The sequence below is a fragment of the Salminus brasiliensis genome, chromosome 22 (genome assembly GCF_030463535.1).
Source record: "Salminus brasiliensis chromosome 22, fSalBra1.hap2, whole genome shotgun sequence".
Classification (NCBI taxonomy): domain Eukaryota; kingdom Metazoa; phylum Chordata; class Actinopteri; order Characiformes; family Bryconidae; genus Salminus; species Salminus brasiliensis.
Genome location: NC_132899.1, coordinates 17,875,214 through 17,902,019, shown reverse-complemented (window position 1 = coordinate 17,902,019; position 26,806 = coordinate 17,875,214). Strand labels below are relative to the sequence as shown.

The 26,806-nt window shown below is 41.3% G+C and overlaps 1 protein-coding gene across 1 annotated transcript in view; it reads left to right on the top strand.

Annotated features, from left to right (window-relative positions):
* The window catches only part of gfra1b (gdnf family receptor alpha 1b), a 44,824-nt gene extending 19,073 nt beyond the window's left edge, over positions 1–25,751 (top strand). The window contains exons 4-9 of the mRNA XM_072667775.1: positions 10,389–10,740; positions 12,220–12,329; positions 13,602–13,736; positions 17,808–18,007; positions 22,379–22,423; positions 23,742–25,751. Of these exons, the coding sequence (XP_072523876.1) occupies positions 10,389–10,740; positions 12,220–12,329; positions 13,602–13,736; positions 17,808–18,007; positions 22,379–22,423; positions 23,742–23,885 (986 nt within the window). The 3' untranslated portion in view covers positions 23,886–25,751. The remainder of the gene's footprint in view (positions 1–10,388; positions 10,741–12,219; positions 12,330–13,601; positions 13,737–17,807; positions 18,008–22,378; positions 22,424–23,741) is intronic.
* The last annotated feature ends 1,055 nt before the right edge of the window (positions 25,752–26,806 follow it).

Sequence of the window (26,806 nt, the reverse complement as noted above, 5' to 3'; positions counted from 1 at the left end):
CATTTCATTATAATATGACGCTGATGTTGGACATTAAATCCATCATAAACAGTGAAATTGCTCCCAGTTCATTGCTGAGTGGGTTTACAGAGCTGTGCTGTTGAAGTCACTGTGACCTCTGCTTTATAAAAAGATTAAGGAGACACAGTACCGCTTTACGAGTGTGTGTGTTTATGTACCTGCTTATGTAGCACACACATTTACAAACTTCATATCTGTTCCTGTACAACAGTTGCTTTTATGTACTGTGTGTATAGCTACGGAGCCTTAGCAACCGTCAAATAAGTGTTTTATTTCCCTTTGAAATGGTTATTGAGGTGTAGTGGGTGACCTCAACAGCTTCCCTGCAGCAGTTTAGGGTTTGATGCCCCAACTGGTCAAGCACAACACGAGTCTTTGGAGATGACCGATGACAGCGCATGGTCCTCTCAAAAGTGAAGCAACCACAGGTCCACCACCTCTGTTGGCTGGTTGCAGAATGATGTGTTTCTCCACCCATCTCCCTGTGTTTTAATGACAAAACAGCCAGTTTTCCATCTCCAGTGTCTAACTCCAACAGTTAGTTAGTTGTCCCTAATCTAATACTGACACATTTTCCCCCAGAAATCAGATTTTGCTATATTGTAGGAAGGCGGGGTTACACTTAGAAGGAAGTGATTGACAGTTTTGACTCAAAGAGACCACTTGCGGAACCTGAGTTGTAGTGAAGTGGTCAAACTAGCTAGTAAATGGTATTATTATTATATATAACAACATATAATTTATTATTATTATTATTATTATTATTATTTAGCATTACTTAATACTTATTACTGTTAGATGTTTTGACAGTCGTGTTGTGTTGCTCTGTTTGTCGTATTAACAGATACTTGTTCTTCGCAATTTTCCGTTCAGTCTGATTTTCTGGTCGAGACCAAAGTCCAAATACTGTTTAAAGCCATTTTTGCTCTTTAATGGCCACCTGTGCAAGTTGACGTTCTCGCAGCAGCAGCTCGGGGGTTAAACTGGACCGTAGTATGTTAGCTAGCTTTGATTCGTCTCAGCAGCAAATAGAAAGAACAGTTCCGGAGCTGTAATTTGATAGAAATCTGAATGGGTTTGTAATAAAAATGTTTGTGAACCCACAATGAGAGAACCTCTAATCCAGCTCCCTTCAAGTTGATTTTTTTCTGCTGAAGGATTAACGTCTGGTTGTTCAAGCCTGTAAGTTCTGACGTTTCTGTCAGTTTGTGATCTGATCAGTTTGTTAAACAGATGTGTTCTATTTTCGTTCTACAGTCTGAAGCAGAAATGAAATGATATGTGGTCATATCTATCTGATTGTTTCTACCTCTGTACTACATTACTGGAGCAGAGACCCAGTAGAGATCATGATGAGCTTAAATGTTACAAAAAAAATGATCATTTAAGAACAATGGTTTGATGCAAGTGATTGAACCATCATTTTTATTTGATTCTAGTTCATTGCAAATTATACATCCAATAAAAGTATATATATATATTTGACCAAAAATAAACCTAATACAGAGAACACATTTCCATATCGTAGTAGTAGATGATCATAATGTATTGTCGTATCATGTTTTTTTAGGAATCCTGTAGTAATTCCTGTAGTATCACTATGAATGTATTCATATAAAAATAGCTTAATTAGGTCAGCCTTTTCCTGTTTATTATGTGTCCATTAAAAACAAAAAACTAAATACATGCACTCACACACACATGAACACATGCGTGTACAGTGTAGTAGCTGCTGAACATTCTTCCAGCAGTGTGTGATTTTACTGTCTGTCACACCGATTTGATGCATGTCATATATAAGAATATGGCTTGGGAAGTAACTGAAGGGAGGAAAGAGCTATTTTTTGATGTGCTGAGCTGACACTGACAGCCCTGTAGACTGTATTCCCCTGCATAAATCCCAAATGCTGGATTTAGCTCCTAAACCAAGCGGCTGTGGCTCCTGTACTGTACACACTGGCCACATATTATTATAAAACAAACATCAGGAGAGGACAAGATGATGGATGATACGCTATATACACATATACAAGTACTATATACAAGTATTGGGGCACCTGCTCATTCATTGTTTCTTTTGAAATCAAAGGTTAAGAAAGAGGACTTTTTGGAGCATGACCCGTGATTCTACCCGTGATAATAGTAGGAAAGGGTGGCAGTATCTCAGAAACCGCTGTCTTTGTAGGATGTTTTAGAGCTGCCGTAGTGAAAGTGCAGAGCAATTGATGTGGCACTGTGGACCAGTTAACCTCTATAATGGACACCTTGTGTGTGTGTGTGTATTTACACACTATACCAATGCCCTATAGGGCCCTGTTCTAAAATACTCAAATCAGCCTGTCTGGCACCATCAGTCCTACCACGAATCCTACTCAGAATCACTGACATTTTTCCTATTCTGATGGTTGATCTGTACATTACCTGATGCTTCTGGCCCGTTTCTGCATGATCATATGCACTGCGGGCACAGGTTAGGCTGATGAGATAATTACATGAAATAGTCAGTGTATAGTAATCTGTGCTCCCTGTGTAAACACTGAAATCTGGAATCTCAAATGTCCTGACATGGTGCAAAAACAATTGTGAGTGTGTTTGGCACGATGTTTGTGCAGATGGCTAGTTGGATGTGTGTTTTGGCTGTAGATGGCTCGGCCCGATCTTGCTCTGTGGGTTTTCAAATAATAAGTGCACTCCACAGCTGGCTCCTTGAGTGGGTTGAGAGTGCAGGCGATGCAGAAAGTGCTGATGGAGGGCACCTCGAGCTCTTCTGGCTGCCACTTAATAATCTCACTGCTTATCCCCAACTCGGCCCCACTCAAATAAAAACACACGCCACTGCGGCAAATCAAATCATACAAGGACTCGACCCCCATAATTGATCTAACGCTCACGCTGTCTCTCCCTCGCTCCGATGTCACTCTGCTCTCTCTGTAGCACTCAGTGCTTCTATTTTTCTTTCCCACTTCGCTTTCTCCTCTCCTTTTGCACGTACGCAGCCCTCTCTCTTCATTAGTTCCTCTCACACATACCGGCAGGCAGCTAAAAAAAAACAGACAATCTACTGAGAAAAAGAATTACAGCAATCGAGTCGATGTGCCTCCAAGTCTCTATCAATCGGCAAGAGTGCTGTTTCAGCACATTGAGGCTTGTTATGAGACAAACTCTCTCTTCTATGCCTTAATGAAGAGGCTCTGCTAGTTAAACCGGATGTGTGCTCAAGGCTGCAGATGGATCAGCTCTGTGCAAATGACCAACCTAATAAACAACTGCCAAGGGATATTTAATGGAGCTCTGGAGTGATCCCTGCCAATAGCTAAGCTTTGGAGAGCTTATTAGAGGAATTAGCCATTCCTATTGATACCTATATATATTTGGCGCATGAAGAAAGTGTATTGATTTATTGATGAATGGCTTTTAGCCGAGAGGATGAGCATTGTGGATCTATATCTTTGGTTTTGCAGATCAGAATGCTTAAAGTTTCAGTGAATTTTAAACCTTAAAAGTCATTGTGAGTACTGGCAATTTTTTTTGGCGCATTAATTTTTTTTACCCAATTTTTCTCCCCGATTTGACATAGCTAATTACCCAGCTCACTCTCCCCCTATCACATGTAATGCTTCTGACACTGGGAATGTGAGGACTGACACATGCATCCTTCGACACATGCGCAACCAGCCACCGTTCTTTTCAAACTGCCACCGATGCAACATCCCCTGGCAAACAAAGTAGTCTAAGGAAAGCGCTGGATACCCAGCTTTAATAAATCGGCTAGGTACGGAATTTAATTTAGTGTCAGATTTTACATTACTCTAGTAATTTCACATTACAAGAGGGACTGCCTCTTTTGGAGGCTGCATTCGAAGAACAGTTGCGCCACAGCGGTGCAACTAGGCTGTGCCATTTCGATGGCTCCTTTGAATGTGGCTGAGAAACACGTAGTTCTTTTTCAAGGCAACAAAGCCAGCCAATATATCTCAAAATTCATTGCATGCCAACTGCAGCCGTTAAGGTTACTAGGTGGCAGGAATGGAGTTTTCACAACTTCTGGGGCAGAAACAGTGGTGTCGTAGAGCAAACTGCCTCATTATGTATACAGCATCCCCACGATGCACCTTCCACATTGCACTTTCTGCAGTCTGTCCTGTACTGTATTGTTTTTGTCTGTACTGTATTGTTTTTTTGTTCTCGTTTTGTTCTATGTGGCCCCCTTGTTCTGTAAAAAAACGTAATTTCATTTCACTGTACTTTTACAGAAATGACAATAAAAGCCACTTGACTTGAAAAATTCAGAGTTGGATACTATAATACTAATTCAAAATAATAGCATTCAGATTAAAGACTAGTGGCCTATGTTTATAGATGTAAATATTAAACCAAAGAAAATGCGTCATTAACTGTCATTTTTATAGTTCAACCTAAAACACTACATTCACACTGTATTCAGAGAATGAGTATAACTTTGTTCAGACAACCTTTCGAGTTCAGTTAACAACTGAACAACAACTAACAAAACAGCTGGTGTGTTTAATCAGTTGAGCATGCTGACAAAAACAAAGAACTACGCCTCCCAGCATTCTCTGCAGTCTTTGTAGTCTCTCCAGTTCTTGCTAGCAGTAAGTGTTATGCTAGCTTGAATCCTATAAAAAGGGGCTCCCTACAGTGTGCACTTGGAATTGAAACTCCTGATCCATGGATTCTTTAAGGCCATTACGGGTCCATGACATAAGACTGATCCTATATAATTAACAGAGGCTTAAAGCTATTTGGTCATTGATACTTGAGCAGTGCAACTGACTTCAAATGACAGCTTCAAGATTTACCCTGCTGGGGAAGTTTTCTTTGTGACATTGTGTTGAAGTGGTGGGTGTCAGGTCAGTGCCCACAGCTAATATGTGTGTGTGTGTATGTGTGTGTGCGCAGGAGAGAGAAAAATAAAGTATAATGAGAACATTGAGGTGTGTGTGTGTGTCTGGAGCCTGCAGTAATCATGGCTCTAAGGTGACTCTAGAGGCTGAGACCCTGTACTAAGAATGAGGAGCCTCTCCAGCATGAACTCATTCTGTTCTCTTTTAGAGACAGCGGTGGGTTTTGTTCCCTTTGTGTGTGTCTCTCTTATACACACACTCACACTCAGGCCAAGTATGTCAAAGCAGTTAGATCATCCATGTGCAAACAAGATGTTACACCACATCAAGTCTCATTTCTGTGATTAAAAACCATCTAATGTACATAGCTTTCATTCCTCTGCAAAATCAATGTTTAATCCGCTATTGTGTCATTTACTGTTTGACCACCGGTGGCTGTCAAGACATTTTTCTTTTACCCTCAGGTTTCCGCCTTCAATTTCCTTGCATTAGCAGTGAAACACATGAGCCAGTATTTGTTAATCAGCAAAAATGAAGCCAAGACTAGGCCATTAGTAGAATGAAAAATGAAATACAGTGACACTCCTGACTAAGCTGTTTCCTAATGGTGGTATCCCAGTGCGATGGTTATTATATAAATGTACTCTAGCAATATGACACAAGGGAAATGTGTGAAAGTGAATACTGAAGCTCCTTGCTAAGAGGCGCTATACAGTCAAACATCACAGTACACTTAATGTCTCTTATATGTGGATGTATGTTTATCTAATGGTCAGTGAGGTTCACCAAATAGTTGTTCAGATAAATGAATGAAATAAGATAATGGCATGAGTTGATATCCAGGCTTCTACACAACATTAAATATTTAAATTTGTGAAATGAACTGATGTTTCAATTTAGTGTAGTGAAAAGTTCTCCTAACGCACATGTTTCAGTTCTGCATGTCAATCTGGTCAACAAAACCCATTAAGGTGAGCCTAATGCATTACTAAATGGGCTGCAGCTGACATTATACATTATGTGTATACAAATACATTTGTACTGTTTACTGTTTATTCCCATCTGCATGTTCGGACTCCCTCTATCACATCAGGGGAGCTTTTCCCCATTCCCAGACTTCTGCCCATGGAGGACTGTAATGTTGAACTAATAATCATCTCTCTCAGACAGTTGTGCCACCCTAGTACACTGCTGTGTCCAAGAAAGAACAGAAAGGTAAATTTACTCAGAACTGTCTTTATGTAGTGTAATTGCACAGATCTAGGGTGGCACAACAGTCTAACTGCTGCACTTTGAGTGTGAGGAGATTAGAGAGTTAAAATCCCCAAAGGCTCAACACTCCCAGTCTGGGAACATCATGTGATATGGGTAGTTCTTACTGCAGATTGGAATTATCAGTATAAGATCTTGAGGTGGAGGCAGACAGACTAAACGTTTTTACAGACTATGTGAGCAGTTTCAGCTGCAGCACATCTTTTCAAATCAATATGTGCTGTTGCCCAACTGAGCAATCAAAAATGCTTTGTCACTATCAGTTACTTTATCATGTTGTCATAATTATTTTTTTTTTAACCGTGTACTGGTTATTACAATGCACTTTTCCAGCGCTCTAGAAGTACTGATGATACCCGTGACTATATCCTATCCTATTACCTACCGATTATTGAAAAGAACAATCCATTATTTGGATTATGAATTTCTCAGTTGCCAAATATCTCTTTTACATTTAGCTTGAGGTTTTCCCCTAATCCCCTAATCAGCAAAAGACAAATATGAGACGTCATATTTGTCATATGTCATGTCATGGTAGCAATGACATATATACTATATGGACAAAGGTTTTGGGACACCTACACATCACACCTAGAGTAGCATTTATGGCATCTCATTCTAAATCCATATGTATTAACATTGCCCTCCTGTGCAGCTCTAACAGCAGGTTAGGAATTGCAGTTCAGCAGTGTGTTGGTGACTTTTATGCACTATACGCCCCAGCACTCTGTGACCCCACTATGTAACCTTATGTGGTCTGCCACTGTGGTTGCTGTGGTTCCTAAACACTTCCACTTTTCAGTAATAGCACTCACAGTGGATTGTGAAATATCTAGGAGGGTAGAAATGTCAACTGACGTGTTGCACTGGTGGCATCCTATTCCAGTACAACGCTGGAATTCAGTGAGCTCTTTCGAACTACCCATTTTTTTCACGTGTTTGTAAAGGCAGACTGCATGGCTAGGTGCTTGATTTTATACACCTGTGACAATGAGACTGAATTTAAAGGACACATCTGAATTAAATGAATTCAAAAGGTATCCCAATACTTTTGTTCATATAGTGTATATGTGCACACATATAGTCTACATGTAGATCCTGCTGGTCATTATATCATATGTCTTTAATGATGTCTTTAAATGCAGGTTTTATTTATATAAATAAATAAAAAAAACTTAACTCTAGAGCTCAGTTGTTTGGCATAATAGCTACTCTGATATATAATTAATAATATCTGACATAATAATGAACACATCATACACAATAAGCATCCCTGTAGTAATCGTTAAACCCACCTTTCTGATCTTGTCAGATGTAAGTAATGGTTTTTGTAATATGTGATTAACCTCAGGTTCAGGGCTGTATTCACATTTAATCATGTCTAGCTCTCTGATGCATGAAAGGCCACAATAAACTTAAATTCCACATCAAAAAGCATAATTACAGAACGCAGTGTTCCATGCACAGGCAAAAGCTGCGGCTCGTCTGAGTGGGATGAATTAGTGAAGCGGTAAGCACTTCCGCTAAAAAGAGACTATAATGGAGTGCTGTGAGTCATCCTCTGCCTCACCCAGCCCCATATACAGGTAAGCTAGGGTTTGTGGGTTCAATCCTCAAGCTTGGGTCTGTTTGTGAGGGGTTTGTCCTCTCGTGTTGAAGTGGTTTTCTTGACGGGGTGCTCTGGTTTCCTCATACCTCCCCATAACACTTATGGTAGGTGAATTGGCTATGCTAAATTGTCCCTAAGTGTAAGTGTGTGATTGAATGGGTGTGTGTGGTACCCTGCAATGGACTGGCTCCATGTCCAAAGGGTGTTTCTGCATTGTGCCCAATGACACCGGAACCCCGACCAGGAAGAAGATGGATGGATTATTTTTCTTCTAACGTTCGACCCTCTAGTCAAAGCATGCAGGGTCTGAATGGACTGCTGCTGCTGCTGGCAGGACGTTTTAGGATTGTTGATCATATTTATGTGTGAGACAAACAGCGAGGTTGAGGGGCGGTGAAGCGATTCACATGAGCGATGGTTCATAACTTACCTGAGGCTGTTTGATCAGAGGGCTGTTTAAAGACTGAATATAGGAGGGGGTGTGGGTAAGGGGCAGAAAGACAACAAAGGGAGAAAGTAAGATGAAGAGGGGGAATGAGAGTAATAGATAGAGGACAGATGGAGAGTGTGAGAAAGATGAAGAGAGGCAAATAGAAAGAGTGTGATAGAAAAAGAAAGATAAAAAGAGACGAAGACAGGAACAGTTGAGGAAGTTGATGAGTGAGATTGAGGGAGAGAGAGGAGAGGAGAGTAAAAGAGTAATGAAAAGAATGATGGAGGGAAAGAAGAGGAAAGAGAAAGGAAATAAAAGTGGAAAATAGAAAACGGAAGGTAAAGAGAAGGAGGAGTAGAGAAAAGAGCAGGGAGAGTGAAAAAGAGACAGGGAAAAGGTTGAGAACATCAAAAGAAAATGTGAGGGCAACAGAAGGGAACAGGGAAAGAGTGAGCGTGAGAAAGAGGTAGAGAAAGAGAGAGTGAAGAAAGGAGCAAGAGAAGAGAGAGAGAGAGAAAGGAGCAAGAGAAGAGAGACAGAGAAAGAAGCAAGAGAAGGAGAAAGGAGCAATAGAAGAGAGAGAGAGAAAGGAGAAAGAGAAGAGAGAGAGAGAGAAAGGAGCAAGAGAAGAGAGAGAAAGAAAAAGGAGCAAGAGAAGACAGAGAAAAAGGAGCAAGAGAAGACAGAGAGAGAGAGAAAGGAGTAAGAGAAGACTGAGAGAGAGAAAGGAGCAAGAGAAGAGAGAGAAAGGAGAGAGAGAACGAGAAAGGAGCAAGTGAAAGAGAAAGGAGCAAGAGAAGAGAGAGAGAGAAAGGAGCAAGAGAAGAGAGAGAGAAAGGAGGAAGAGAAGAGAGAGAGAGAGAAAGGAGCAAGAGAAGAGAGAGAGAGAGAAAGGAGCAAGAGAAGAGAGAGAGAGAAAGGAGCAAGAGAAGAGAGAAAGGAGCAAGAGAAGAGAGAGAGAGAAAGGAGCAAGAGAAGAGAGAGAGAGAAAGGAGCAAGAGAAGAGAGAAAGAAAGGAGCAGGAATAGAGTGTAAGACAGAAGCAGGGGATGAGTAAGCGAGAAATTAGCAAGAAAATAGAAGAACAGGAACAGGGAAAGAGTGGGAGACATTCAAAATTTGCATCAAACATTTAAATAAACATATAACACAAAGCAAGAAATGGTAATTTACTAATTTGTAGGAATGTAAGGGTTTTAGTGTTATTAAGCTATTAGTTTGTGTAAATAAATAGAGGTGTCATATGCAGCAGTGTACATTTTTATGTCATTTCAGTTCAGACACTTGTGAAATGACAGATGCAGCAGATTTGAAATCTGGGTATGGTCAGTGCAAATATAAACAGTAGTGCAAACTGGAGCTTGTAGACTCTTAAAGTGACGTGTGCATAACCAGTTTTTGATATGCAGTTTAGTACTTAGTTGTGTGTTTGTGTGCAGGATCCAAAGTCTGTATATTAGAAAGTGGTAGAGTGTGAGTGAAAGTGAGAAAAAGGAGCAGTAAAATTGTAAGAGTAAGGAGTAGAGAATGAGTGAGGGTGAAAAAGAGCAAGATGTGAGGAAAGAGAAAAACAAACAAGAAAGCAGACCCAGAAAACAGAGCCATACGCTCATATATTACACACTTTTCCACACATTATTTAATATTTGTTGAATCATATCGGTCTTGGGCTTTACAGTACAAGCAGACTGCCTGAGGAGCACGGCTAAGGGGATTCAGGATATGTTCTGAAGGATCTATCAGCGAGCGGCTACAGTTCAGAGCTTATAGAGAGAGAGGAATTGCTGCTTAATGTTTGCATGTTTGCCGCTGCCCTAAACAAAGCCGATCTGACATGCAAACCCATTCTGTTCCGAGGCACTCAGGTTAGTAAATGTCAGTAAAATCATTACTTACGTGCATACAGAAGCGGAGTCATTTGTTTCCCTGCATGTGTTGGGTTACAAGCGCATGATTTATTCATGCACTCATGTAAACACTGCACGGTGACACTCATAGCCTCCTGCGCTGAAAACTGTATAGAAACTTGAGCTAGAGGAGTTCAGAAAGGTCACAGAATTGCCCCTTTCTGCAGTACTGCTCTGTGACATTTGCAGAGTCACAAATATAAGCATCAGAAAGATCAGGCATGACTGCTTCTCAGGACTCTTGCATTAAACTTCTCCTGTCCTCTACGCTTCCTGCACAGGTGAAGCGGCATTTACCAAGGACAACAACTGCCTGAGTGCAGCCAAAGCCTGCAACCTGAACGACACGTGCAAGAAATACCGCTCTGCCTACATCAGCCCCTGCACCAGCAGGGTCTCCACCACTGAGGTGTGCAACAAGCGCAAGTGCCACAAGGCCCTGCGGCAGTTTTTCGACAAGGTGCCGGCCAAGCACAGCTACGGCATGCTCTTCTGCTCATGTCCGTCTGGAGACCACTCTGCCTGCTCCGAGCGCAGGCGTCAGACCATCGTTCCAGCATGCTCCTACGAGGACAAGGATAAACCCAACTGCCTGAACCTGCAAGACTCCTGCAAGACCAACTACATCTGCAAGTAAGCCATGACCTAGCTCTCCAGAAGTGCATACAGTATTCATACAGTATGTATTATCAGAACATTCAGGATCTAGGTACCACAGTATAGAGGCTATATATATAGTAATGTTGAGCTATGCAGTCTGGACACAGCTCTGTGGTATTTGTAGGTGCGAATTGACCTCTGCACCACATCCCATAAATGCTTAATTCAATTGTTGGATGAACATGCTGGTCACTCCAGGTCCGATAGCACAGTGCATATTACCCTGCTGGAATATCCCATCATTGTGAGGGTATATAAGGTCCATGAAGGGCTGCAAATGGTTACCAATGTGAAAATTATGGACACTGGTAAATTGCATGTTTTGGGGGACCAGTGGACCCAACCCATGCCATTACAATACACCCTGTACAGTGCCTTGTTGACTGCTCAGTTCAATGGCTTCATGGGGTCTCCGCCACACAAACCTTACCATCAGCCCCAAACAACTGTGACTCATTAGACCACACCACATGTTGCCTCTAGTAGTCCTCTAGTTATCAACCTTTGCAAGTTAGAGCCCAGGTCAGGCAATGTGTCCGGTGTTGTGATGTTAACAGTGGCTGGTGGGTCTGGTGGGTCTTCTGCTCCCATATCCCATGAAAGCTAAATTATACAGGTATGGGTATTCCCAAGCGGTCCCCTGAGGTAATGCTTTATAATCAATTTACCTACTGCTATCCCTTGATTTGGTATCTCAGTGTATATGCAAAGGTATGGTTCTCCAGGACAAGCCAGATCTATTGTCTGAACAATAGTGCAAGTGACAAATTAGCGCATGGTCACTCATGATATTGAATCACTCTGTAATACATAAATAAATAAAACTGTTTACCCTCATGACTGTGTGTGAAGCTGTTAGCAAAACGAGCCTTTGCTAGCACATTTTAATGTAACTAAAACACCCATTAACATTACATTTGCAGTGTAATTTCACTTCATTATTTTAGACACCGCCTCCAGTGCTGATTGAAATAGCTACTGGTTTCACTCAGAATTGCTCACTGCTGCGATAAAGTGGAAAAGAGCATTTCTCTGCCAGCCTTCAGCATCAAGATTCTAAAGGGCTGTTGATATATCTTGATCGATTAATCAACCAGGCAGGCAAATAAGGTGGAAGCACCACTAGCAGTCCTAGTAAACATATACACTATACAGACTTGCATATCACACTGATTAGCAGTCCACTACATCCCATTTCATTTCCTAGTGTGAACACACTACTTGCTCCAGTGTCTAGTAGAGTACAGAAGGACTACGTCTAATGAATGAGGCTGGAAGCAGGAAGCAATGTGACTGAAATCAGAGGTGAACATATGCATTATCACTTTGCCTTTTCCCTCCAGGGTAGAAGTGTTTGAGAAGAAGTAATGGCTTGTCACTTACAGAGTAAGTTCCGGGTCCGTGATGTGAGCTTATTTCAAGAGAACTTTTTTGTGCTTCTGTGCTTCCTAGATCTCGCCTAGCTGACTTCTTCACCAACTGCCAGCCAGAGGCTCGTTCAATATCGGGCTGTCTGAAGGAGAGCTATGCTGACTGTCTGCTGGCTTACTCTGGTCTTATAGGTGAGTTACAGCTACAGAGGGAGCGTATAACTGAATACAGATTTATACTGCTACAGCTGTCTGTGCTATAGGATAAGCCATATAACACTCCTAACTGTTAACTACATCTTACTGCTCTCATCAAACATGTTGTCCTGCAGAGTCTTGAGGATTTAAATTATAAAATGTATATATTTGATATGCACTATATGTGCAAATGTTTGTGGACACCCCTTCTAATTAATGCGTTCAGCTACTTTAAGTCGCACCCATTGATGACACAGTTGTTCAAATGCACAGAAATACAGAAGTATGGGCAATAAATTAGAACTCTCTTGAGCAGATAAATATTAACTTATTGGCACCACACCTAATGCCAGATGTGGGCTAGAATGGTAAAAAGCCCCAAGCATTGATCTATGGAGCAGTGGAACTGTGTTCTCTGGAACAATGGTCCTCTATCCAATACTTTTGGAATGAGTTGGGGAGCTGGGGGTGAGGTAGGGTGGTGATCATCCAACATCCTGTCCTTGCTAACACTTTTGTTGCTGAACCAAATCCTCACAGCAATGCTCAAATCTAGTAGAAAGGCTTTCCTGGACTCTAGAAAGTTACTCCAACAAAAGCAGGATACAATTTTCAGCACAAATTTTCCCCTCTTGTGGAAAGGGCCTGGCCATTTATGACCTTAGCTTAGCATAGAGGCAACACACATTTCTGAGCAACACAAAGCGCCCTTTATTTACACACAAAACACCGTCACCACAAAGTAACTCACAATACTAAGCCTGAATGAGCCTTTAAGGGCTACACTTTACTGGCAGGATACTGCTTGGCTTTAAACAATCCATTTAAAGTTCCATGGGGCTTCCAGGTCCTGTGTGCTTACCCCTGTGTGTCAACTCCGACATAGTGTCTAGCTGACATGTCCTTCCAGGGTTTCTCCACTCCTTGTATTGTCCCTTTTAAACACCTGGGGAGATTCCTATTAGCCAACTCCAGGTGTGTCACGTTAGAGACTGTCTCCAGGCCCAGGTGAGGGGCTTGTTCCATTGTACCCATTTCCTCACCACCACACTTTATTTGCACATGGTTTACTAATGGAATTCAGCAGCTACCCAATAACATCTATTATAAGTGAGCTTTGAGTCAAAGGGTTTCTGTTCTATTCTAAGTACAAGGAAATGCGTTAATGGGAAATCACTGTAGTAATCCTTTAATTGTAGGATTCAGAAGTTATTATTCAGAGTTCTTATGGGTTGACTGTGTTGGCTGTTTGTTTTTTCAACACAGGTACAGTGATGACCCCAAACTACCTTCGCTCTCCCAGCATCAGCGTGTCCCCTTGGTGCGACTGCAGCAGCAGCGGCAATGGGAAGCCAGAGTGTGACAAGTTCTCTGAATTCTTCACTAACAACCGCTGTCTCCGTGAGTTCCCCCTGCTCTTGTTAATTCTCAACATCAGCAGGCTCCTACACGTCCACTCTTGTTTGATTGACAGCTTACTCAGGGCCTGGCGGTTGTACCTCACAGTGCGCTGACTGACAGGACTACAATGTGAAGTGCAGTGTGGAGCTCTGCTTTATTGCGGCCTGGTGATTATTCATTATCCACACCTGTAAATCTAAAGCCTGAGTAGTGTGTAAATGCTCAGCACTCGTGAGGGACAGTCAGACAGCAGCAAGACAGAGAAATCATGCTTAAGTGGGGCGAGTCAGGGAGGCTTTGACGTAAAAAGGCAATAAAGTATTACTCAGGTGTCTGAACTGGGGAAAGTGGAAAACAGGTATTATTTTGTCAGGCAGATGAAGCAGACATGTGTGCAGATGGACAGGAAGGAGATGAGATGGAGGATGTGTGTTTATGAGGCCTTTTGGGAGAACAGTCGAGGAATTTTGTCACATCTGAAAACAACAACTCTGAAGGGTCACCTGCACAAACACACTTAACATACAACAGATTCAGTAGGTAAGGGAAGTTTAGAGTTTAGTTATTACACAGAACAGCACAGGGAGCATCATATAGAAATAGCTTGCTGGAGAATTAGTCCAGACATTAGTCCAGACATTCTTCTGAAGCCTAAAGTTTGTTTCTTTAGCTTTCCACAGGAGCTAAGTGGCTAACATAGCTACATGTAATAGAAGCTTATGTCCCACCAATAGCGTCACGCAAACTACATGCTAAACCATCCCGTACTTGTGTACGGGACACAGTAAAAAAGTCGCTAAGTCCACCAGCACACTTGCTTATGTGGTTTCTGATACAGAATGGCACGCTGTTAACAGTATATGAATATACAGTATGACTCCCTTGAGCAGTGGAACTTTACTCTCTGGAATGATGATGCTCCATCCAATACTTCTGGGGTGAGTTGGGGATGAGGTAGGGTGGTAATCATCCAACATCCTGACCTCACTAATCCTGAATTCAGTCAAATCTTCACAGCAGTACTAAGGCTAAGGCTCTGCCACCATGAAGTATTGCCTGTTTGATTCGTGGATCATGCTGCCTGCCATCAGCGGCCAGAGAGCACAATTGGCTTTTCTCTCTGCAGGTGGGCTTGCTCTCTCTCCCAACATCGCCTCAGTCGCAGGGGACTGCTAGCTGAAGCATCAGAAGCATTACATAGGTGGTACATAGGGGGGCATAGGTGGGAAGGGACTCATAGAAGCTTTGGATGACTGCCAGACTTTAGTCAATTATCCTTTAAAAAGCATGGATAATGCATAATGCCTTTGGCCTGAGCACACGCACCACCAAACCAGACAGTTATGGAGGAGGTCAGGATGGACTTCATGATTGCTGTGTAGAACTGGTTATTGTATTACATGTTGTATTGCATAGTGTGAACACTGATCAGCCATAAGATTAACACCATTGGTGAAGTGTAAAACATTGATTATCTTTATCTACAGTGGCATCTGTCAATGGGTGGGATACATTAGGCAGCAAGTGAACAGTCAGTTCTTGAAGGTGAGGACAACAAAACAGGCAAGCATAAAAATCGGAGCCACTTTGACAAGGCCCAGATTGTGATGGCTAGACGGCTGGGTCAGAGCATCTTAAAATGATGCCTTTAGAGGTCTTGTGGAGCCCATGCCTCGAATGATTGGATCTGCTGTGGCAGCACAAGGGGGACCTATTCAACATTAGTCAGGTGGTGATAATGTTTTGGCTGATTCGTTTATATTATAATGTCATATATTTTATTGCATACTCTGTCAGATACCATGTAAACAGTCTATTGGAAATTACTTAATAACTCCATACTGCATGAGACAAGTGTGTGATCATTTAGAAAATATAACTGTAACTATACTGGAACTGTTAGCTTCCATTACTTTTTTTTTTTTTTTAATAGTAGTTCCAGTGTGAAACTGAAGGAATGTCAGACACCAAATCTTCTCCTCCTCGATAAAGAAAACAATACAAATGTTATTCGCTATAACTACTTAATTAGGTAATTGCAGTGTAATAATTGGGATGTAATTACAATAATTGCAGTGGAAAATGAATGTAGACAAAATCACAATGACTTCTAAAGGCTCAGTTTAATAGTGAACCTTTAGCTTCAGTTGGAGAGCTGGTGAAGGATCCTCTTTTACAGTGTTGTTATGTGAAGTGGCTATGTAATCGCCTCCATCCTCTCTGTGTAAAAATGAATGCGAGGAGAAGGTCACAGAACAGCAAAGATGGTCTCAAACAAGGAAAATGTGGAAAGAGTTGATCTGGATAATCCACATCACATAATTTAGCCCTGAAGCCTCCATAATATACCTGAAATGACACCATTAACTTTACTTATAAGATTACTGGAATGTGGTGCCAAGGGAATAGAGTGTGCAGATACAGATCGATGGACTATTGTGCTGAGAGGCAGACATTACACTTACAGAGCCAGTGATGCACAATGATGAAGCACAATACAACCAAAAGGTTTATAAGTCTGAGCATCTTTCAACATCACCGGTTCAGCACCTTTTGCCAAACAGCTGCTGCTACGTCTTTGCAGAGAGGGCTCTCTCTGGTTCAGGGGCAGTAGGCAGAGACGGTAAACAAAAATCTGATATTCATTTAGATATATTGTGGGAGTGCTGGTGATAGTAGAATGACACATAGGATTTGCGCATAGTAAAATAGGATTTATTCAGCAAAAATCAAAGACATAAACAAGCCTCACAACACAGGTATTAAGACTAAGCTAATCATACCCAGGACAGAACACAGATGGCACCAAAGAAAAGAGCAGAGCAAGACAAAGCTACCCTGAACTGCATTTTAAGGTCTAGCCTGTTTATCAACACAAAAAAGCAATCCTTACTAACCACACTTGGCTAAACTAGCCAGAAATACAGGGGATAAATACACCCCCTTTATACCATGTCTCTGCTTGAGGGGTGGGCCGGCCAACAACATGCCCACCTACAGGGAAAGACAGAGACCTAGGAAAGGGTAAACAAGCAAAGGGTAGGAAAAGAGAGAAAACTCTGTGCCAACACAACAGCTACACACTCTGAAAGTAGGCAGCACATAAACACACATACACCATATGGACTAAAGTATTGGGACACCTGCTCATTCATGGGAATCAAGGGTATTAAAAAGAGTTCATCCTGTTTGTTGGAGATTTTGGAGCATTGTTGTGAGAATTTGATTGCATTCAGCTATAAGAGCTCAGGATCAGGATCTGTGTGGTGCTTTAGAAATAGCAGTCACAAATTACTTGCTTATACACACACACAATCGACATATACAGTGTGTTTGTGTGTATGTATGTATATAAGATCTCTTCATAATAACCCAGTACTACATGTTTCATCCAACACCCTGCTTTGGCAAATCAACACTTAATTATGGTAAAATTACACATTATGCATTATACTTATATCTAAAGATGGAAAATTCAGGTACGGGAAATAAAAATTGGAACCAAGGCAGTTGGAACAAAATCCTGAGGTGGATTTTTTCTTTTTATACCTGAGTTGTCCATCTTTACATTTGTCATTACCTATATGCTGCAATAATACTTGAAATTATTATAAACAATTGTATATATTTATGTAATAACAGTAGAATACCAGCCCTGTTTTCAGGACTCGTGTACGTGCAGAGCGCATCTCGGATGTCCTTTCTCCTTCCATATAGACTAAAAATAGGACGAAAGAGAGAAGAATACCCTTTCAAGGTGGTTTAAGGAATGAAGTTGTTATAAAAGAGGCATCTCTGTTCTGATGATCCTCCATTTTATCATCCAAAAAATTTGTACAGCCCTCCTGAGGCTTATATGTTGGAATAGTAATGCTCCTGTCTGGGGACTCTATGCAGCATGAGGATCTTTATCAGCTTATCAGCTCTGGCACTGAATGCAGTGGACCCAACCTATTAATATTAGCTCTACACAAAACAAACAGAGATGAATGTAATTCCTCTGTCAGCACAGTGGCCATGCGTGTGCAGTGTGTTAATCTGCACCTGTGACTCCATGTGCACCTTATGTAGGTAATGCAATCCAGGCGTTTGGTAACGGTACAGATGTTGGAGTGTGGCAGCCCCAGCCCCCGATCCCACCCACTGGTCCCCAACCCAACAACCCCCAAAGAGGACGGGACAGGACATCTAACGCACTGGATGACCAAACACTCCCCAATGACCTGGATCCAAGCAATGACCATCTCTACAGCTTCTGTGGAAGCCTTCAGGTAGGAGACCATGAGCGTTATCAAAAGCTCCACCACTGTTCAAAATTCATTTTTGATATTTTATAATTGTGAGAAAATGTAAGTTTTTTCACAACAGCTATTCTTTACATTGTCTAAATTCTTGGACAATAGACAAATACACTATGTGGACAAAAGCATTGGGACACCTACTGATTCATTGTTTCTTTAGAAAACAGGAATTCATATAAAAAGAGTTTCACCTGCTTTTGTTTGAGTAACTGTCTTTACTGTCCAGCCAAAGCTTTCTACTAAATTATGCTGTGAGAATTTGATTGCATTCAGCGACAAGGGCGTTAGTGAGGTCAGGAGGCTTCTTCTCAGGAGCACCAAAGCAGCCGCCATCCACGAGATTGCCACCCGCATGCTTCACTGATGGGACGCAGTCGTTTTCACCAACCATAACTTACTTAATTTACCCAAGCATTAAAAACCCAAGCATTCTATTATTCACTACCCTCTTGAAATGATTTCTGCTGGACAGACACTCCTTGGGAGAGTGACAGCGGTGCTAAATTTTGTTGATAAATTTACCATCTGCCTCACAGTCGATTAATGGAGGACACACGCTTTAGAACTGATTTTATAAGCTTTTCCAGACTGTTGGGCATCAATAATCCATCAATAATCAACAACTCCTCCTTAGGATTTTTTTGACCAAAGCATGAGGTAGTTTCATAAATCTGGTGAAGTAAAGAATTGTGGGAATAACAAAAAGCTATGCACCAATCAGCCATAACATAATCTGCCTAATATTGATTAGGTCCCCTTTGTGCCACCACAACAGATCTGACCATTCGAGGCATGGACTCCACAAGACCTCTGAAGATGTCCTGTGGTATCTGGCACCAATACATTAGCAACAGATCCTTTAAGTTAAGTTGTATATTTTTGTTTATTCTATCTAAAACAGGACCTGCTCATGTGAAGGCAGCTGTGTGACTTGCAAGATGTGACACACCATTAGAAATAGCTGTCGATTAGGGCAAGCTGAGTGAGTGACTTTCACTACTAGCACAGTTCACGGCTTTTGCCCTGGACGTGTCCCAGGCACAGACACAGCAGTCCAGGTACAGACTGAGCTGTGTCAATCAGGAGATGCCACACACTACTAGCAGTGCTGCTCGCAAACACACACGCACACACACACACACACACTTCGGTGGCCCTTCACAGATGGTGCATGACCTCTGCTGACTTTACAAACAGCCAGGAGCTTGTTTACAGATGAAGCTTTGCATATGATGCCTTTCACTCAGCGAGTGAGACGCAGGCTCACTTTTGATTGATGGGTGTGAGCTGTCACAGTGATAACACACACACACACACATGCATACACTGACATACACACAGGACCCCTGTGGGTAGAAACGAGATACATCAAACTGCCAGAGCTGCCATGTCACGCCTAATTGGCTGTCGCATTATCATAAGGAAAACCCTTAAGCAGGAGCAACCCACCCATAACATTTCTCCCTTTACACCAGCAGCACTGAGTCTCCACTGAGGATAGCATATCTCACCCACCCATCATCTGCCTCATCTGGCATCAGCTTCAACACACACCCAGACTACGAGAAGACTTTTTTTTCTCTATTTGGCTGACTGGTGTATCAAGATTTCAGAACTTCCAAAGATGAAAAGTAGGGATACATATTAGGATCCTATTGGTATCAGCAGATAATATTTTTTTTGTAGTTTTTTTAAATGCTGAGTCATTTATTAAATTACAGAAGAGTAGAAAGTTTAGGCAGTGATTGGGTACTCACTAGGCAATCACTATAGATCAGTAAGTATTGAAGTTTAAAGAACTATGGGAATATTACACAGAGGCAAAAATGACAGAATATCATTGCAGTACTCAACTGTTCCTTCTTTTATATAGTTTATGTAGTTATTTTTTAATACAAGCACTCTACACATCTCAAGTGACAATGTAAACTTGCACCCGTTATTTATTGACCATTCAGCTTAGATGTTACAACTTACCCCACAGTTCTAACAGTTGCTAAATGTGAAAAATGCAGATCAATGCAAACTATTTTTATCTACTATTTTCACTACTTTTATGTGTTATTATATTCTTATAGTAGTCTTTTAGTCATTTGTTAATTCTGGCTATATTCAATATTCATATACTCACGTTGTGTGTATATGTCCCAGAATTATTTTAATCTCCTTCTTGGTGGCTGTAAAGTAGCAGAAAGCTGAAGCATGTAAGCAAAACCACAGTGAGAGCTAGCCATGCTACTGCCTCCACAAAAGTGAGAAAAATGGGAGAAGCTCATATCAATCAAATAAAGTCAGAAAGGTTGAAAGTTGTTGTTTTTTTTAATGCACAAAATGATCAGAAAGGTACGATATTGTTGGTATTTGCTCTTCTACTTTGAAGTCAAAAATAAATTTCCCACGTTTAGCAGCTTCTTTTCTAATCAGGTTTATTTTGATGCAGATATTTTTATGTATTTAGGTTGGAACCCTGGTTTGAATCAAGTAGCAACAATTTGTTATCATTTGTTACAATTAGTCCCTCCATCTGTTCAAATAAACCTAGCCTATGGGGTAAGTTGTTATGCTTGTACACACTTTACTGCTGAATTGTTCATAAACGCTGGAAGCAAAGTTTACCTTTTTTTTGTAGCAGAGATGTGCAGGTGGCTTGTTTAGAAGCATTATTAATCTTGCTCAAATACTTTTAATCATGTTTAACAAAAAAATGAGGGGTCAGGTTTTGCCCTACACATCCTCTACAGACAACATTTTCCTGCAGAGTTACTGTTTACTTGTACAAAAATGCCCATATTTCGATGTCCTGTGGAGCATTTATTAACTCATTGTCACTTAACTGTATATTTTTAAGCCGATTGAACATTGGTGAGTTTTTTCCGAGCTCCCATTTTTCAATAACGATTCATCGTAGTGAATTACAAACACCATTACGAACACCAGCTTTGCAAGAGTTTCTCAAAAGCCTTTTTAGTCTTGAAAATTATGGATTGTACAAAAATACAAGTTTTAAGGAGTTACCTTTGTTGACCTTGTTGGCTGGAAAGGAACAAAATTCATTTCAAAACTTAGAGAATATTAATTATTGTTAATTAACAAATAATCTATTTTTCTTCGTCAATCAGTTTAACTTGTTTGTCATTTGAATGAAATGGTTTAAACCCTAGTATACAATGAAATACTGCATACAATAATGCTCAGATTTATTTCCTTTATAGTGGGAGGATGTAATGCTGCCATAATATATAGGTAATACTAGGCACATGCTAACTACACAATTCAAGCTAGTACATATGATTTCCGTTGTATTAATTGGGTTGTGGGAAGGGTACGGACTGCTCTCATCGTTTACTCTCAGTGGTTTAGTTGTAAGATAACAACTTAAAAAGTAAGACATTTTTGGGAAGGGAAACATCTACTTCCATCTACTTACTAAAACATGTTACTGTTCTCTGTAATGCTAACTCACACAAGGTAGTCCTAGTTGCTACGTCTGGTAAATGCAAATAGATCAGCATCAGCACTGACTGATCATCAGCTATCTGCCCACAATTCCCAGATCAGTGCATCCCTTTAATAAAGATTATAAACCTATGCCTCCCCTCCCATCCAAACATGTAGACCTTTACAGCTGAATCTGATCGCCTTAGATATACTCTCATACCTTTAGCGCGACTATTCATCATATTGTTTTAATAGTGATAATATGATTTATTAGTGAGCGCAGTTTCTTCAGCAGAATAGACCTCCGGGAAGGCCATTAATCATCCTTTCCCACAATCCTATCCCCCAGAATTAGTTCCATTCTCTCTATTGTGCAGCAGGTTTATTATGTTCTAAACTCTCTATGGAATCACTTTATCATGCCACCAAATCCCATCTCCCTGTGTGTGTGTGTACGGAAAGTGAACAGCACAGCAAAGTTTCATAAAACTGGCTATTATAATGTATTGGTCTGTCACACACACACTAATGCAGTCACTGCTACCGGAACACAGCCTCACACAGCAGCGGATCGATTTGTGAGCGATCGGCCCGGCGAGAGTTTACTGCAGTCAGTGCAGCCTATAGCACTCATTATGGTAACATTACACTTCTTTAGAGAAGCATCGCTCTGAAGGCTCGCTGACCACTGGTAAGAGTAGACTGTTACCCTGCTGGCCTGAACTAAACTGTTTCACACTGAAAGGCCAAGAGTCCCTGGAGCTAGACCAGACAGAACCGCTTCAGCAGGAGACACCATCTCCGTCACTTAACCAGAATGGGTTTCCGTCTTAATAAATACCTCATTTAATTTCCTCTGCTCTCTCTCTCTCACTCTCTCTCTCTCTCTCTCTCTCTCTCTAGGCTCAGAAACTAAAGGCGAACACCACAATAGAAGTTCCATGCATGGTAAGTTCTGCTCATGTTTAAGCAATAGACTATGAGAGGGAACGTGTTAATGCAAATAACACAAAACCTTGAGGATTGTATTGCTTTTATACAACAGTTTGTACAAAATAAAGAAACTGCTTTAATACTTTCCTTCCACCAAAAAGTAGTACAGCTGTACAACAGTAACAATTCCAAAACAACAGTCCAGACTGTGTGGAGGTTCGTTAAGGTACAGAGTCTGAAATAACTGCTGATACTGTAAGGCTCATCTTTTGTGGAACGGATAGAGACATAGAACTGTTGAAGTATCACGTTTAGCCAGAGACGATGGGGGAAAGCCCCCCTCAATGTGGAGATCTGCTAGAACAAGCCAAAAAAATTCAGTAATTTGATCTTCAGTTTGGAGTATTTTGGTCTCTCCTCATTCATAGAGATGGCTCCCTGTTCACGTGGGACTAACAATAACTGCACAGAGGTCTTGCAAAGATGGCCGTCGTGTGAACACACTTGCCTTTTAATTGTTGCCAGTGGAGTCATGCAGTTCCAGTGTGAAAAAGCCATGCTGTTATCACCAAATATCGGCACGGTTAGAACGCCTCTCAACCAGTCAGATTGTGAGATCAGAACTAACTGTTGTATAATTAACCATATTCTAATTGTTCCAAAAATACATTGAATATAGTCATGCACACAGTTTCCATTAAACGACTGGCTTTACAGTGCATGTCAAGACTTTTTTTGTTAGTTTTTTTGTTTTTTTTGAAAACTGCCCTACAAGTCATTACATGGGTCAGGACACCCCAGAAGGTCTGGATCAGGTGTGTTATATTGGTGTTGGAGCCAAACTCACTGCAGGATTTCCAGGATTAGGATTAGATGTTTTGTTTATTATTGTCAGGAGACTGCCAGTTTGTTCTGTCCCTGGGAGAAGCTCTCTCTGTCCCTTGCTAGACATTGTGGTGTGTTCGTTGATGTAACCAACCAAGACAGTAAGCTTAGTAGCATTGTGTAATAGGAGGAGCCCAAACTTGGATGAAACTGACCATGACTAAATGAGGGAGAAAACTGGGCGTAAATAAATAAATAACAGCATGTGCTTGTAACAGCATGAAGTGTTATAAAGTGTCCAAAATTACCGTAAATTACCATGTTTATGTATTTCTGTGTTGAGAAAGCCTGGGCTGGTATTTACCTTGCTTATTGGGGAAAGCAACAGGGAAAAAAATCTAAAAGAACAGTTGTCCCCAAACTTTTGACGTGGTAGAATTAAAAAAAAGTCTCAAAAAAGTTAAAACTGTGTTAAATACATGAGCGCTTACCTTCCTGTGTCCCTCAGGATCCTCCCCTGGCTGACCCCAGCAACTTCAATGCTATAGCAGGGAGCTCGGCCGGCCACGTCCACTCTGTGACCTTCCACGTGCTGCTGCTGGCTCTGTTCTCCACTGTTCATCTGCTGCCCCACAAGGCCCTGCTTTTGTAGCCCGGCCCCAAGTAGGACTGCTCCTGTATCATACTCACCACTCTGTTGTATTTGATCTTCTCCTGCAAGTGATGCTGTACGAGGTGTTGATGTCTACATGTGCTAAAGCCGCTTTTTCTTTCGGACCGATGGAGGACCTGTGCTGATGGACAGAAGTAAAAATGGCGAGTTACTGACATGGAAGCAAAAGGTCATCCGCGAACTTTGTGAAGACTGGACTTGTGCAAAGTTTAATACAGCGTTGGAGATTGCTTGTTTTTTTGTGCTACTTATCGTCCACAAGGGCTGTTGAAAAGGGAGTTGCAGAGAAACACGAGGATCGCTGAAGACAATAAGGACCCTCCATTTTTTGGTAACAGGAAGAGACTCCAAAGTAGACAGACTTTAATTTCCTCTTTTAAAGATATCAGAGAAAAGCTTGTAACCTCTTGTGCTCAGCTGCAGTCCCACATTTCAGAAAAGCATCTGCCAACTAATCCTGTTCACTGCATCTCTTATGATGAGCAAGCATCGTCTCTTCTATCTGGCTCTAGTATGGCTGACACATACAGAGCCAAAGGACACAAGGTGAGGACACACAGTGCGAGACAGAAACACAGACAGACAGACAGACAAAGTGTTTTGGAACCTTCAGAAATGACCTAGCCATGCTCTGCATACAAATGTACAACTGTAGGACGAGTTGACGATGTGAGTCTCCCCACGAGTCGCCCCTGTGTTTGTCTCCTGTGGATGTGTTCAGGGCTGCTCAGCTGCACAGCTTTCTGTGGTTTTTAAGGAGTTCAGAAAGAAGAGACTGGGGACCTCAGACATACACTGGTTAAAGTACGAGATCTTTGGGGAGCTTTTGGAAGTTCTTCAGTTTGAAACTGTGGAGGAACCTCTTAAGGTGTTTTAAAGAACCTTCAGTGAGTCGTTTTCTTAAAAAAAAAGCTTCCGTGAAGGTTTCTCAAAGCACGTTAAGAGCTCCCTAAGGATCTTATACTTTTAACAGTGTGCGATAAGCTGAAGGCATTTGTCGGATCCAGTTATTTACACTTACAACTGTGGAAATCTCGAATTTGCTCAATATGAGGCTTACTGGTCACCTGCAGGCAAAAATCAAATTGAAGCTAATGAGAAACTGTAGTGCACAGCTCAGTTCTGTTTTATATTTACTATTTTATTTATTTATTTATTTTTAACATTAGCATGGTGACAAATTTGCTGGCAGTTTGTTTAAAAAAAAAACTCAAAGTCTACAACTCAATTTTCCCATTAGACTGAATTGGACTATTTCCAATATTCTGTAAAGCTTGTCCAACGTTGCTGTGAAAGAACGCATTAGTGGTCACAGCATGATTAGGTCAATTTGGTAATCGCTATGGACTTCATTCATTCACTGTCCGTCAAATGGCATTTTCTTTGAAGCCAAGAATGTTTAGCATCAACTGCAGTTTTTATGGGAAGCAAAACATAAGAGCATTCTGACCACCTGCTTTAACAATACCAGCCTGATTTCTTTTATTACAGATTTAGCACATTTATAGCCGTAATATCACCACTGCTGTGTACAATATCATCTGATGTGTTTAACAGTGTACATGAGTGTTGAACAGTGTACCAAGGTTGATGATTCAATCTAGTGTACCCATATGTAAAATGTGCTGTACAGTAAGTGAACATGGTTTCTCTCTCTCTCTCTCTCTCTCTCTCTCTCTCTCTCTCTCTCTGTCTCTCTCTGTCTCTCTTTTAAATGAGGTGCCCTAAAAGCATTTTAGCATTGTTGTGGTACTGTTAACTGTAAAAGAAAATAAACCAATAAAAACACATGTATTGCAGGGCTGTAAGAAATGCAAAGGGGCTGAGGAATAACATTAAATATGTCAGAGAAGTCTGTTTTATCTCTTTGATCTCATTAACATCCCACTCACTCATTAAAAACACAAAAAATGTGGGCAAGTTAAAGGTGCATTAGAAGGGAAACTGTACTTACCTTAGCACAGCAGAATAATGAGACATAGACATACAGTGAACCTCAAGCACTTGTGTGAAAAGAAAATCTGCCATAACCTAAACATGGCTGGAAAATGGGCCAATTCCAATTACTCTGTTAGTTATGGGAATACATGTTGCTACATTAACAAGGCCTTGTTACCAAGGCTTTTTCTGTGAGACAGAAAGCTCAACGACAAAATCAAACCCAGAGAAGCAAGTGGGTGTTACACGTCTTTAACATGGCACCCGTGTATATACATATATGTACTTATATATCATATACATGTTGCTGGGATCCTTTCCTTAGCTGGGACTGGGGATCTTTTTAACACTGAAGGATGGATGGAAGGTGCAAAGAACAATGAGATGCTGCAAGACAACCTGCTATTTTTGTCAGCTAAACAAAAATAAAGCTTGAGACCTTTTAGCAGGACACTAAGCCCAGACACAAGACCAAAGCAACATAGGAGTGATTAAACAAACAGATGAATGTACAAAGTCTGTTTTGTTTGCTTGTTTCTCCCATTTTCTTCCAATACTGCCGATTAACTCACCCGTTCATAGCTCCCCCTAGCACTAGCAATGCTCCTGACAAGGACTTAACACATCTCCTACAATACATGTGAAGCCAGCCTATGCCTCTTTTCAAACTAATAGCAATGCGGCATCGCTGGGCAGCCAACACGCTCAGAGGAAAGTGGCAAGTCCCTAGTCCACCCCATCACCTGTGTCAGCCATCATCGCTTAAGAATGATGAGGGGAGAGAGCATCATCTACCCTCCTGGAGAGAAAACAGCCAATTGTGCTCTCTCTGACTCTGACCCTGGCTGCTGATGGCAAAGCGGCATGGATCAGGATTTGACCTTGCGTCCCCTGGGCCATAGTGGTAGCGCAACAAACCACTGAGCCACTTGGAGCACTACAGATCATGATTAATCTAATCT